Source organism: Leptinotarsa decemlineata, unplaced genomic scaffold (assembly GCF_025532065.1).
Source record: "Leptinotarsa decemlineata unplaced genomic scaffold, Ldec_3_MD MMD2_tig00026336_RagTag_RagTag, whole genome shotgun sequence".
Classification (NCBI taxonomy): Eukaryota; Metazoa; Arthropoda; class Insecta; order Coleoptera; family Chrysomelidae; genus Leptinotarsa; species Leptinotarsa decemlineata.
Genome location: NW_027412692.1, coordinates 10,254,748 through 10,269,754, shown reverse-complemented (window position 1 = coordinate 10,269,754; position 15,007 = coordinate 10,254,748). Strand labels below are relative to the sequence as shown.

At 35.5% G+C, this 15,007-nt stretch overlaps 1 protein-coding gene across 2 annotated transcripts in view; it reads left to right on the top strand.

Moving 5' to 3' along the window:
* Window positions 1-15,007, top strand: part of ASPP (Ankyrin-repeat, SH3-domain, and Proline-rich-region containing Protein) — a 645,170-nt gene that overhangs the window by 63,712 nt on the left and 566,451 nt on the right. For both annotated transcript variants that reach the window (XM_074183284.1, XM_074183285.1), the window contains exon 3: window positions 6,276-6,417. In XM_074183284.1, coding sequence (XP_074039385.1) covers window positions 6,276-6,417 — 142 coding nt within the window. The remainder of the gene's footprint in view (window positions 1-6,275; window positions 6,418-15,007) is intronic.

Below are 15,007 nucleotides of genomic sequence, written 5' to 3'. Positions count from 1 at the left end.
TCAAGCTATACAGGACCAGAAGAGTTCATCAACTCAACTAAGATATTTTGATTAGTGGAAAGTTGTGATTTAGTCCGTGATTTTTCATCAAATTGTATTTGAATCTAAAGAAATGAACTTTAAACGTTCAAGCCAGTCTCAAATATACCTACACAGAAGGTTAAATGGACTGACACCTATCAGAAAACAACTCCCCTGGCTAATACCACGAAGGGCGTTGGATTATATCCGACAGGCGTCAGAGCAGGAATCTTCACAGAAAATGTCCGGCACATGCAATTGGCAATACAACTGAAAGAGTTGACCTTCAATTTTGGAACGGGCACACTTGCAGACCGGTTTCGGGCTCATTAGCTACTCATCAGTGCAAGACCTGCATCAGTGCAAGACCATCATCGACCTGAAGTCAACGATATTTCATGATTGAAAGCCGGAATTCTTTCAGAGTATTTCATTCCTCTTCCTAAGTTGGAGCGAAACAACAAAATGTCACTCCATCTAGTGGACGAGGTACTAACCAACTGCATATCCGTAATTTGCCCAATTCCTCTGAATTTGGATGAAAAACTTTCTTATTAGTCAGTGGACTATGCTTGAAGACTGGCAGTAAACAAATCTAAACAAATGAACTTTAAACGTTCAAGCCAGTCTCGAATATACCTACACATATACCTACCTACAGTGTAGGTATATTCGAGACTGTCCTAAACGTTTGAAGTTCCTTTTTTTTAGATTTGTTTACTGCCAGTATCCAAGCATAGCCCACTGACTAATAAGAAAAATTGTATTTGGATGTACGAAGCTAATGTGAGTAGTGCCGGTATTTTCTACCGCTACAATTCTTAAATTTGTGCACAACAAAACCCTCATTTCATTGTGGAGCAGAGGAGTGTGTGGACAGATGTTTTCAGGGGTAGAATTTACAGCCCATCCATTCATAATGGCACTCACATCTCAAGTAATTAGAAATTTTAAGGCAAAATGTTGAACCCCTTGTTGATTAATCACCACTAATGGAGCTCAGAAAACATATCTTCAATAAGACGGGGCTTCGCCTCACAACCCTGCAATTGTCACCAAATTTTTGGTGCGAATCTTGGTAATAATTGGATAACTAACCAAGGACCCAACTGTTGGCCGATCAGGTCGCCGGACCTAAGGCCTATTGAATTTTACTTCTGTGAAAGGTTGCAAGATTTCAGTTTTATATTGTCGATCAATTCTAGATACGATCTGGAAGCGGCAGTGATGCAAAGTTTAGCTTCTCTCACTACTATTGAACTGATTCGGCAAAAAACGTTCAAAAAAGGTATTGCCTCTGTGTAGGAGAAGCTGGTAGATATTTCCAGCACCTTCTCTGTCTGTTCATTATTATTATAATTGTTGTTGTTTCATTTATTAGTAGCTGTGAAAAGCTTTCTCAACATTTGCTAGCTACTATTGAACTATTTCTTTCTGTCTTATTGTCGTGTCGTCTAAAGTGTGTGTTTCAAAGTCTACATGAAAAAAACCTAAAAGTTCTGTATTTCAAAGATGACTCAAGTGACATCAAGTGTGCTAAAATATTGGAAAGGCAATTTTAAGCTCTACTGAAATATGTAGAAATATACAGAGTGTTTCATGAAAAAAAATACTTTTCCATTGATAACTATTGATATCTCATTTGGAAAAATGCATTTTTCACACTATTAAAATATACGTAAAAAGGTTCTTTGGAAATGTTTTCATAGAGAGAAGAAATGTGTGACAGGCAACTTTTCGAAAATGCACATTTTTTAAAAACATGACAGGTGTTTCTCTTTCAAAGCATCCAATTTAGCCTATTCTGTACTGGGTAATCAACAATGGTAAAATCATTGTCACATTATCCCTGTTGTTAATTGATCAAGAATAATCATAGTAAGTGTGTAATGAGATACATGACTTTTATTTTGGAGATGAGGCCAAACTTCGATACCCCCATTTGATAATAATGATAAACGATTTTGTTGGTAGAATCAAACTAAAATAACAACAACACAAGAGAAAATGAACGACCAAATGGCAGAGTTAGCACCTGTTTACACCCGAAGAGGAATGGAAGACTTAACTAACTGAACTAAATTATTATGTCAGCAAAACTCAGTGCCAAAGCTCCAGACTCCAACCAAAAATGTTGAGAAAAAACTTCATTCGGTTCGCCCACAGAAGGTGACAAAGTGCAAAATTTCTGGAACTACACATAGATAATTATCTAAACTGGAAATTCCTCCATGAAACCTCTATTTCTAAGCTGAGATTTGCAATTCAGAAATATATAAGGGATACATTTTACTCCTTCGGAATGTTCTGGAAATTTTCTCTGGAATATTGGGTAACGGATTTCTGCATTTTGTTCAGCGTTCAACCAGAATAATAATTGGGACTTTTTCAAGTCGAGAATTTTCAATTAGAGAAAAAGGAAAGTGAATTATGATGAAAAATGTGTCGACTAATAAAAAAAATTATTAAACCCAAAACTTGTTACCGAAAGTGCTCAAAAGCTCAATTCTGAAAACGCCGCAACTTGAATAAAGTTCTTCCTTCCTTGTTTCTTGACAATTAAAACAGTTTAAAATTTAAATTAATGTTGTTTATCATTTGGAAGTTCTTAATGGAGCAACTTCATAGATAATCGAATAACAGAGGGAGTTGGGAAGTTTCATTTTATAATCCACGAATGCTTTGGAGAGACCGTCTTGAGGTTATTCAATTTGGCTATTTGCGAGCGAGCAGAGCTACAAGGGCTCAGTTTTTATATGATTAGATAACGTTTATTGAATGAAAAAGTTTCCTTCTGAAAGGTATTTATTTCCCGGAGCCAGATGCTGTACCGATCAAAGAAAACGAACGGTGAATCGTTCCTTTGCGTTGAAATTGAATCAAGTAATCACTCGGGGAAAAACACTAGCGGTAGTTACTCTCACGGGATTGTCGTGAGAGAAGTTGAGGTAAAAAGCATGTGAAAATTGGGGAAATGAATAGCATTACTCAAAAATTACACTGATTGTTGCCCAAGTTTATCTATTTTCAGTGATAATGGAGAATCTGTAGTGTCCTTGAATAATTGGTGAAAGGCAGTTGAAGCTACACCTATCCACAAATCGGGAAATCAAAACTACGCATCTATTTCAATTATATGGACTCCTGTTGTTATTCTCATCACAATGGTGATGAATCTGGTTAATTTCTCCCTAACTCAGTATTGCCACGAGGTTTCTATGGCTGAAGTCTGAGCATCATTGAAAACTATCACTGCATGTGATTCAGTAGGCGACTCAACTGTCAGCATGGCGTTATAGTGCAGTAGAAATGAACAAATTTTGGAATCAAATCAAATATATATTCACTGAATGGATACCTTGTAATATCCTATGGTTGTAAGAGGTTGATGCAATCCAGATAGTTTCTAATATTCCAGTTGGAGTTAACATGTATGATTCTCTATCAAATATGTAATCTTTCTTGAGAATGGATCATCATCATATACTTCATTTTCATTGAAAGGGTTATATATATTTTTTTTATTGTAAGGGGTCTTCCAAATTTTGACAATTGATAAAACGGCCATCTTGTTGGAGTTACATCTGTCAAATTAGTTGTCATTCATTCAGTCTGTATTGCCAAATCACCATGGACGGATACAGCAATCAACGACACCTACAAAGGATGAAATTGTTTCATTATAATGGGTGTTTGTTTGAAGGTGATTGAGAATGTTTCATGATGAATTTCACTAGTTCGGACTTCCATTGTCTGATATATAAAATGATTTGAAATCCCTGAAACAACTAAAAAAGGAGAATGGAAAATGAATAGCTGAAAATAACAATTATATTAAGCAAAAATAACCTGAAATGAATGAATAGTGAAATAAAATACAAGTAACAATAAAACGATTGAACAAAAAATAAAAATTAAAGTATAAAAATTATAAAGAAATAAAATGAAAATCAAAATAAAAAGTCAAGAGATTCCAAGCCACGTTAGTTCACGACGTTTCGATTGTAAGTATCTACAATCGTCTTCGGTTGATGACTGGACTGATTCCTCCAAGAGATTACTATTTATGGGTTGTTCGAGTACTTTCACTTATCCTCGCTTTCCATTTTTTCCGCTTCACTGGTTCAGTGGGAGATGACCGTTTGACGGGAGTAGGCCATTTTTCGCTTGATGATAGGTTTCCATAAGTTGCGTATCTCTACGCTAGCTTGGCTGAATACGTTGTTTGACAACATGTATGCGGCTTCCTTGAACTTTCTCCTAAACCAATGTTCCTCTCTGTGTATGATCTCAGCCTGGGACCACTCGATATTATGTTGATGGGTCCAAACATTCCTGTGTGTGTTTCTTCTGCTCGGCAATGCGAACATTCAATGGCCTCTTAGTTTCAACAATATAGGATTTTACGCACTCACAGGCTATCCGGTAAATGCATTTCTTGGAATCGCAGTCCGCGTTTGGTGGCCTGGTTTTCGTGAGGCTGCTACGGATAGTGTTACCGGATCTGATGTTGTACTTGGAACCAATTCTTCTTATCCTCTCCGATAATCCTCTGATGTAGGGAAGTGCAAGCACTGGTTGTGACGGCTTCTCTTCCTTGCGAGGCTTTTAGCCTCTACCATCGCTTTGGAGTAGCCATTCCGTTGAAAATCATTTTTGATGATGTCTAGTTCCTTCTCGAGACCTTACTTTGTATTACAGAGCCCGAAAGCACGGTCTAATAGAGTCTTGATGATTCCTCTTTTAGTCGATTGATGATGGTTGGATTCGTGGTTCAGATACTGTCCCTTGTGAGTGGGTTTTCGGTATACATATGTTTTCCACTTAGTGTTCTGGGTGTTCTGTCCAGCCAACGTACCGCGCGCTTCGCCCATTTTAAGGTCGCCATAATCGTGTTACCGAAACTTTTCGCAATGTGCTGAATGAATTTGAATCCTCTGGTTGAGTAAACGATCGACCAAAATCTGTATGTTGACTTAACGGCCAATATTGCGTCGTGACTTGTCCCTGCACCCTCACGAAATTCAACTGTCCCAGAAACTGTAGGTGAACGATCATAGACAACGATGTGTGTTCGCTGATGGGATGTGGAGCAATTGGCAACTGACCCTAATTTTTATAGAAACATCATCTACAGCGATGAGGCCCATTTCTGGATGGATGGGTAGGTGAAGAAACAAAATTGTCGAATTTCGGACGACACTAATCCACATGGGATCCAAGAGCGTCCAATGCATTCCGAAAAAGGAACTGTTTGGTGTGGATTTTTGGCTGGCGACGTCATGGGTCCATATTTTTCAGAAAACGATGTTGGCCAGAACATCACTGTCAACGACGAGCACTATAGCTCGATGATTACCAACGTCTTTTGGCCTGAATTAAATGATCTGGACACCAACGACATGTGGTTTCACCTCCTGTGGAGGTGATGTAAACTAGCCACCAAGACCGTGCGATTTGACTCCCTTGGACTTTTTCTTGTGTGATTTTCTTTAATTCGCAGGTATTTGCGAATAAGCCACAAGCCTCAGCGGTCTTCAAAGCAAACATAACATATGCCACCGGTCAAATTCAGCCTGATTTATGCGCCAGAGTTATGGAAAATTGGACGTTTCAGATGCTCTCTTCCCAGAAAACTGTGGCGAACATTTGAACTATGTTATATTCCACACTTATTTTTTCAAACGAATACAAAATTTCGTTTTATTTGAATTTGAAGCTAGAAAGCGCCCAATGATAGACCTTATATTTATTAATGACCTGTTGAACTCTTCAAAATGTTTCCTTATTGGGGTATCCAAAGTACGGAGAGTCAGAGATTCTGAGTCATTGCAGAAAGATCTGAGCAGAGCTGTATACAGGATGTCTCATAAGTCATAGTCCCAAGTAAAGGATGTCTTTGCTGCCCAAAAGGGTAACATGGGTTCGATTCCCCAGCGTTTTCGAGTAATTGCAGGTGAGCAAATTGATGTTCCATTGATTATACCAGCCTATTAATTGAAACCAAACTGGTGTAGGCAGAAAGCTACGGTTCCTTACAAACCATTGGTTTTCCACTGCTCAATATTGTCAAGTATGTATGTTCACTATTTCTGGGCGCCAGCAAGAATTGAACCGACTAGAAACTGAACGGTATATATTTCGTAAAATTGTTGTTGTTTCCTGAAAATTAACAGATGTTTTTCATATTCCATTGTTAGTTAAATTAAAAATAATATCATAGTAGACACTGATGCAATATTTTCCAATTTCAGATGATCGTTCGCGTTTTTGGAGATGGAGCATCTACTGACGTTCCGGTCACTCCGGAAACAACAACATCTGATGTTATCGAGTGCTGCCGAGATCCAGGAGAAGAAACTTGTGACCTGTTTGCAGTTTGTCCTGATCACGGAGGTGAGTCTTCACAAAAGTTATAGATGCACCTACGAAATGTTTTTCCGTGTTAACCGAAAATGGTCATCGAAAATTTTCGAAATATTAAGAGTCTTCGTGAAAGTCACCAATATTTGATTTTTGTCACTGGAAAGATTGCTTTGGTCAGGCCCGGAGCTTTGACACTATGGGGGGGGTGACGCATCAATTACTACGCCCCTTTCCGTGAGATAAGCAATCTTTGACTTCAAGATGTGTTCTGAGAATATCCATATCAATAGAGTGGTCTGGGCAGAGTCAGCAGATATCGAAGAGGAAATCTCGATAACTGTATCAATCTTAATAACTTGTATCAGCGTAAGGGTAGGAAATTGATGATGGTAGGAAATGGATAATCCCAATAAATTTGGCATTTCCCATTCCTCCCATGAAATCAGTATTTCCCTGTGTCCCGTCAACACCGTATTAGTGCCGAAGGTGTTGATTGAGGGTCCACGTTTTGATGAAGAACATAGACTGAGACTGCACATACGGAACATGGCTTTGTTGCAAATGTAATGGAGTTTCAGGCGCCTCGCGAAAGTCCGGAACCTGGCGTCCGGGTGAGGATTAAGTGGTAGCTGAATTTTATATTTCATGATTGGCATCAATGAATATGTATCAATTCTTTCAACTCTATTCTCCATTATTATATGGCAAAACAAATAATTTTGTGGTTCGATTTATTACACAACACAACAAAAAAATATTTTTTGAATGTTTCCTACACTAAAATAGTCAATTTCTACTAATTTTGGGGTGATAAAACGAAAATAACAATGAAAAATTTTTATTAGCTCTGGTTTTTGAGATACACAGTACTTAATCTTAAAGAGTAGTTATACTATACGTGAAAAGTGAAAGTACATAAAACAATATTGTTATATTTCTTTTAGAATATTTTAAGTACAAAATTAATAAAAAAAAACATTATTCTTAGTGTTTTGACAAATAAAAGAAGTTTGTACCACCAAATTTCAATTAAGGAAGCAAATCTTTTTGACGCTGTCTGTACTGAGATATTTTCACATCATGTTTTAGAAGATTCCACTGTTGTCGTCTTGACCCTAACAGCTCAGCCTTTTCCTTAGACAAGCGAAGATCTCTTATAAGGTCACTCAACTCTGCTTGACTAATTCTGTGGGGATCACTAGACCTATCGCTTACCTCAAAATCAGGGTCATAGGATGTAGAAGGATGGGTTGCTCCTTCTAAACAGTCTTCATCACCTTCCTCTAAAATTTCATAGTTTTAGGGTGGAGAAGGGACTGGCAAATTGTCTGAGTGTGGTACAGGCCCAAGAGCAGATGGGAGATTAGGGTATTTAACCGTTCCTCTTTTCTTCATAGATAAACCTTGCTTAATGGGAGGAGTTAAGCAGAAATAACAGTCGTCTGTATGATTGGTAGGCTCACGCCAAACCATAGGTACTTCAAAAGCCATTGCCCGGTTTTTATTTTTCAGCCACTCTCGCAATATGACGGAACAAGAATTACAATATATATGACAAACAAAAACTTTGTTGTGTTGTGTTATTTTATTAAAAGTTTATTATTTCGATTGAAGCTTTAATCAATGAAATGGTTCAAATATGTCGGATATCTGAAATATTTTGACCAGTGTTATTGACAGTTATAACAAGAATCATGATTGCCAACATGACCTTATTTTTTTTATTATTATTCTGGCATCGACTGCTGAGGTCATTAGCCATTTTGTAGTATATCTGTTTATATTTTGTTAAAAAGTTATGTTGCTTTCAGAAAGTTCAAAACATTTCTTATAGCTTTGGTACCGAGGCAAGTTTTGATATTATCCGGTAAGTTATATCGTTGTCGATCGGCTTCATACTGGCATTTTAAGAGGTGTATAACCGTCATCAATGTTTGGCAATTTTCGCAGGATGGTTGTCTTTGTCTTCTCAGTATATAAGAGGATGTTAAGTTCGTATGTCTTATCCTAAGTCGTGTTATTATGACTTGTTCTCTTCTCGTTAGCCCTTGTGGAAGTCTCATGGCTGCAATATCAGGTTTGATATCTTTCAATTTTGAATCGTTGTTTGTCCATTCGTGTTGCCATGTGTTGAGTATTGAGTTTTTCATGAATTCTTTTGTGTCATTTGGACTCACAGGTATATTCAGATCTTATTCCCTTAAATAGGGTTGTACAGGTTTCTGTCATTGTATTAATATTTTTAAAGTTTTTTGTTTGTCTTATTGAGTATCCCAACATACGATTTGAAGAACTAATTATTCCATGAATATGATTTGCAAACGACAAAACATAATTATGATTTGTTACACCTAGATTCTTGACTTCTTAGCAGCGCTCAAGAGTTTTTTCATCTATTATACATTCAAATTGGATAGGATATTTCATTTGTGATATAAATATCGTGGTACATTTCTTTATATGGAAAAATAACTTTACCTATGAAAATTATGTACATATTTTTGTAACTTGACGCAGTCGCCAACATTTTTTATTTCTTTGAAAATCTTCAAGTCATCTGCAAACAGCGAGCAATCTGAGTAAGGAAGTACAGAAGACAAATCATTGACAAACATAATGAAAAGGTGGGGTCCAAAACTGGAGCCCTGAGGTACTCCCGAGATGGCACATTTTGTTCATTCTATGATGATAGAAATCTGTGATATGTGGGTCCACTTACCATTATGTAGTTACTTCAATAAATACGCGATAACAATGTTATTTACCAATGTGTTAACCGTTTTTAGTTGAAGTCCACATTCTCATAAGATGAACAGGATGTCCCCCCTTTTTATTTTTTTGTACGGGTCAACCCAAAAAATTGAAATTTAGGATGATGAAATAAATGCATGAATACTTTATTTTGAAGTAAAATTGACATATGAAACCTTCAAGATGGCTACTGGGCGCCATTTAGAAAAAAAATTGAATGGAAAGGGGGGTCTTATGATACATCATTTTGAAGCTCCAAGATGGCGACTGGGCGCCATCTGAGAAAAAAATTAAATGGAAAGGGGGGTCTTGTGATACATCATTTTGAAGCTCCTGACAAATGCTTCACAACCCTAGAATATTTTTTTTATAAAAAGACAAAAAATATCAGTACGACTATGAACATCATTTTTCAGTTAGAATATTCTCATTTAGTTTTCGGTTTTACTAGTAGAAAGGTACCACGTCAACAATCTCAAAAATGGACAATTCTCGTTCATTGGAAGAAAAAATTGAAGCGATTTTTATTTACGGTGCGATGCGTAAGGATTTTCAATGAACGTTTTCCGAATCGTCCTATCTGTAGATATGTAGATGGAACTTGTATCCAAATTCACAACTACCAGTAGTGTATTTATAACAAAAAGCCCATAGGTCATCCGTCCATTCCGGAAGAAAAGCAAGTGCAAATTATTGGTGAGATGGTAGTAAATCTTGAACAGTCTATTTATTTCATCGCGAATGTATGTGAGGTATCTCCTTCTACTGTGTGGAGACTTTTGAAGAGGAATAGGTATCATCCATACAAAATTAAAAAGGTACATCAATTAACTGAAGGTGACCCTGATCGAAGAACAGAATTCTGCGGAATCATGATGGACACCATTGCAAGGCAGCCTACCTATCTCCACAATATTTGTTTCAGTGACGAATGTACATTTTTTTTTAAACGGCAATGTTCACAGACAAAATTGCCGTTATTGGAGTGACACCAACCCTCACGTTTTCCGAGAAAAACTTACCCAATATCCAGAAAAAATTAACGTTTGGGCAGGAATATTGGAAACTATATTGTAGGACCTTTATTTATAGATCAAAATTTAACAGGGGAACTGTATTTGAATATGTTGGAAACTACTGTTGACCCTCTCGTCACTGAATTTGTAGAAGCGAATCCTGATGAATTCGATGTGGATATTGTATTCCAACAAGATGGAGCACCACCAAATTACTCCAGAACAGTAAGAAACTATTTGGATACTGCCTTTCTCGGTCGTTAGATTGGCCGTCGAGGTACTACAGAATGGCCAGCCCGCTCGCCAGATCGGCCTTTTTTATATGGCTTATTGGACTATTTGAAGCAAAAGGTGTAGAAAACTGAACCTGCTTCAATATTGGATATACGGCAGAGAATAATAAATATTTTTAGAGATATTGACGATACTGTGTTCGAAAATGTTCGGCGTGAAATATCGGATAGGCTGTTCATATGTCAAGAAGTTCAATGCAACTATTTCGAGCATCTTCTGAACTGACCTCAAGCTTACCTCAAGCTTACATATTATGTAGGCAATTATCAAAAGTTCAGCCATTTTGTAGTAGTTGAAAATATTAATATTATACTCTAGGGTTGTGAAGCATTTGTCGGGAGCTTCAAAAAGATGTGCCACAAGACTCCCCTTTCTATTTAATTTTTTTCCCAGATGGCACCCAGTCGCCATCTTGAAAGTTTCATCATTCAATTCCACTTCAAAATAAAGTATTCATGCATTCATTTCATTATCCCAAATTTCAATTTTTGGGGTCAACCCGTTCAAAAAATAAAAGGGAGAGGACATTAAAGAAAAGCACTGTATGTTCAATCTCAGTGTTGCTAATCATGAAACATCTGAAACATGTACAACCTGTTTTACTTGGATATGGTTACTTCTACCTATTAACCCTTGTTAATTATCATAGAAAATAATTCAATACAAACCCTTACCTTCTTTTTGCATTAGAGCGCAGACAAATTAATGATTAACCGTGATATCCACTACGTGTCCCAAGAGCCAAGAATTATCAATCAAAAAAGTTTCCGTCAAGATCTCTTCCCATAAAGTTTTCGAAGAAGTTATCCAGAGTTAGAAAAGCATTCTTGTCTGATTAATGTTATTTGACTCGTAACAGAAGTAGGAATTATATCTTTCACATGGAGTTCCAGAGTTAGTTTTTGTGAAACATATATCAATTAGGAGTCAGAGAAATCGCTAAGGAGCGATTTTTGTCTCAGAAAAAAAGAGGACGTCGTGTATTTCCAAAGGAAAGACATCATTTCAGTTATTTTAATTGGTATATTTGTAAGTAATTTTTCATGTTTGTCAACTTTTTTGTTTTTCGAAGACGCTCTTTTTTTTAGTGGTTTTTGTTCATATTTCAAACACATTCGCAACGAAGTATGAGAAATATGAAAAAGGGGATATGATAGTCTGTTTTATACAAAACAAAGTAAGCAATCACCGTCCAATATGCATAATATCCAATCCAAAAATATTCAAAAAAATCCTCAAATAACGTTCAATGAGTTTCACAGAGATATATCATATAATTTCAGATTTCCAATTTGGTTTTCAAAAAGGAAGATAAACCTCTGATGCCATAGTTAACTTAGTCACACAAATATATGATAACTCACATAAAAAACACCCATGCTTGGGAGTATTTATTGATTTGGCCAAGGCCTTCGATACCATTAGTCATGAAAAATTGCTGTCGAAATTTAATAATCTTGGTATCAGAGGTCTGGTAAATGATCTAAAGAGAAACTACCTCAATAAAGGGGTACACATGGTTAAAATAGACGGTGAACTGAGCGACCTATTAGAAATTACGGAGTTCCCCAAGGCCCTGTTTTAGGGGCAATTCTATTTATATTATATTTGCATGATATGTTATCCATTGATATTTCTGGAGAAGTGGTATCATATGCTGAAGATACAGTATTAATAATTGATGGAACAACCTGGGAAGATGTAGTATCTCATACAAGAAACGATATTGACACTATAGTAAATTGGCTTGATAGTTTACTGACAATAAACATTGATTAAACATTTTACATTTCATTTTGTGGCAACAGTAATGGTTTTCCCAATGCACAAAACATCAATATTAACAATATTGACTAGCAGAAATAAGAACATAACTTTGAAAAAATCCAGTTCAGTAAAATATCTCGGAATATACATTGACCATAATCTTAATTGGAAAATACATATAGAATATCTTCGTAAAAGACTCAGAGCCCTTTTGTATGTTTTTCGAACACTTAAAAATATACTGAGTATCAATGATTCGCGCAGTATATATTTTTCGTTAGTTCAGTCACTCTTAATGTATGGAAATCTAGGATGGGGTGGGGTCTACAGTACAACTGTAAAACCGCTTATGGTACTACAGAAACGATTTCTCAAAATTATCTGTAATTTAAATTTTCGTTTCCTTTCGACACAAATATTCCACTATTGTGATCTGATGAAGTTTGAGATATATTTATTTTAAACAATTATTATTATTTATATTTCACAACAAAAATATGTTAAAAAATCATCAATATGGATATGAAACCCGACTCAAAGCGAGTAACCTAGCTATACCGAAAATGAACAAAGCTATTGGACAAAGATCAATTACATATATTGGACCCAAATTATTCAATCTTCCTCCAGATCATAAAAATGGAATATGTGTTTTAGTTATTCAAAATTTCAGTGATCAAATGTAGATGACATTATCTTCTTGAACGTCTCACAGATTTATAATTTTTACATTATTAATGAAATTGCAGTCACACAATGCATCAGAAATTCGTTCAATTGTTATTCAACTTCATACATCCTGATTTATTATCTAATTTAACGAGTACAATCGATCTTTAAGGAAGTGAAGTTGCATCACGCTGCAATTATGCACTAATCAGAGGTTCACACAATAGCCAATTAAACTAGATTATTGGTATTACGAAATTCATTTCTTCCGGAAAGACACCTTTAATCTTTCATTTATTTCGATTATTGACCTTACATTATCTGTTAATTATCCAGCTGACTTCTGTTCATTTTCATTTATAACGTAGATGATGTGAAACTATGGAAACGGTTTTCATCATTATTTTGAAGGGAACTAACTTGTAGCCAATTATCTAGCATAACAAGCTAGTAATTACCAGTTAGACTGAACTATCACTTCTGAAGAGAATAATATGGAAAACAGTAGTGGATCTTTTAATTATTTCCAGTGACTTCTTTGTTAGTAATTTTTTCACTGTTGTCTTTGTTGAAAGTTTTTAGTGTTGAAAGACACACATACAATTTATAGGTAATTTCTTGTGTTCAATTGATTCACCCATATAAAAAATAGTTGATAATTTTATAGGTAATTATCTGAATTTTTGAGTAAAGTATTGATAAATGTGTTCTTGAAAATAACTAATAAAATGTAATAATGTATTTCAATCATTGTAGATTTTTTTCTAGCCCAAAAATGTTACGATCTTTGTATATTCAAACAGATTATACCATTGAATGTTAATAGATTCACTCTTTTCCTAAATTTTTATTTTTGGAATGAATATGAAAGATGATTTTTCGAAATTCACTGTCACTTTGTGTGATTCCAACTAGTATGGAATTATTTGTGATCAACAAAGCAGTCAATACTTTTGAAATTTCTGCAGTATTACTGTTTTATCACAGACAATTTCAAAAAAATTTCAGTTCTGATCACTCACAATGAATTTATATGAATTGAGAATATCATAGGGCCTACAAGTATGTCCTGGGTGATATTTGATGAAAAATTTCTGATGTTAGCCTAATGACAAATTGCTTCATATTATTTAAATAGTTTCCAAATCGGTCGGCATTGGACATTGTCAACACCAATGGCATGTACAGCTTGGCAAGTGGAGGTGTGCCTCTAAATATTGAATGCTCAGTAGATCAGCCGGTGGAGTGGGGCAAGGGCTCATTAACATCGAGGAACTCGTGTAGTAAACATCGTGTTAGTACAGTAAGTGGAGAAATTATTCAGTGAGGTGAACTGTGATTTATTTGCTGTCTTTGGAAATGTTTTCGAACAGTAAACTAGAAAACAAGATTCTCAGTGGGGAAAGCGGAGAAATTGTGAACAATGAATTAAGATTTATGGAAGTGAGAGGTGATAGTAATAATAAATAAAATTGTAACCGATATTGTATTTCAACTTCGAAGGTTCAAGAATGAGTAGCTGCGTAAAAACTGTACGAAATATCAAATCAGACATGAAAAAAATAGAAGATGGCGGGAAATACATTTTCAACTCCAAATAAAGATGTATGTATGAAAAATTATGTGGCAATTCTACGTAGATACATGATCAATTTCCATATCAAAGAGAAACGAGTTACTATGCGTAGATAAATTCATAAAACTATCATCAATGATATTTACTATCAGGGTAACAGGGAGTCTTTGAGGACGACTTCATGTCAAATGAATCCATGATAGACATCATCGTGGATGATCTGATTGTTGATTCACATGATGAGGATAGCGACACTGCATTAAAACAGGAATATGAAGATGATACTTCAGAAGATGAGGATGATAATCTATATGGAATCGAAACACTTCTTGACGAAAACCATTTAGATGAAAAATCATATTATAATCTATAGGCAACCAATCTTTGAAAATATTATGTGAATGGTATTTATGTATACATATATGGTATGTTATAATCGATTTGCAAGCAATGTTTTAATCTATTTGGAACGTTTTATAATTATTTCTGGTAATTATACATTTAATTATATCTATCAATTATCGTTTGTGAGTTTATTAATTTTCTC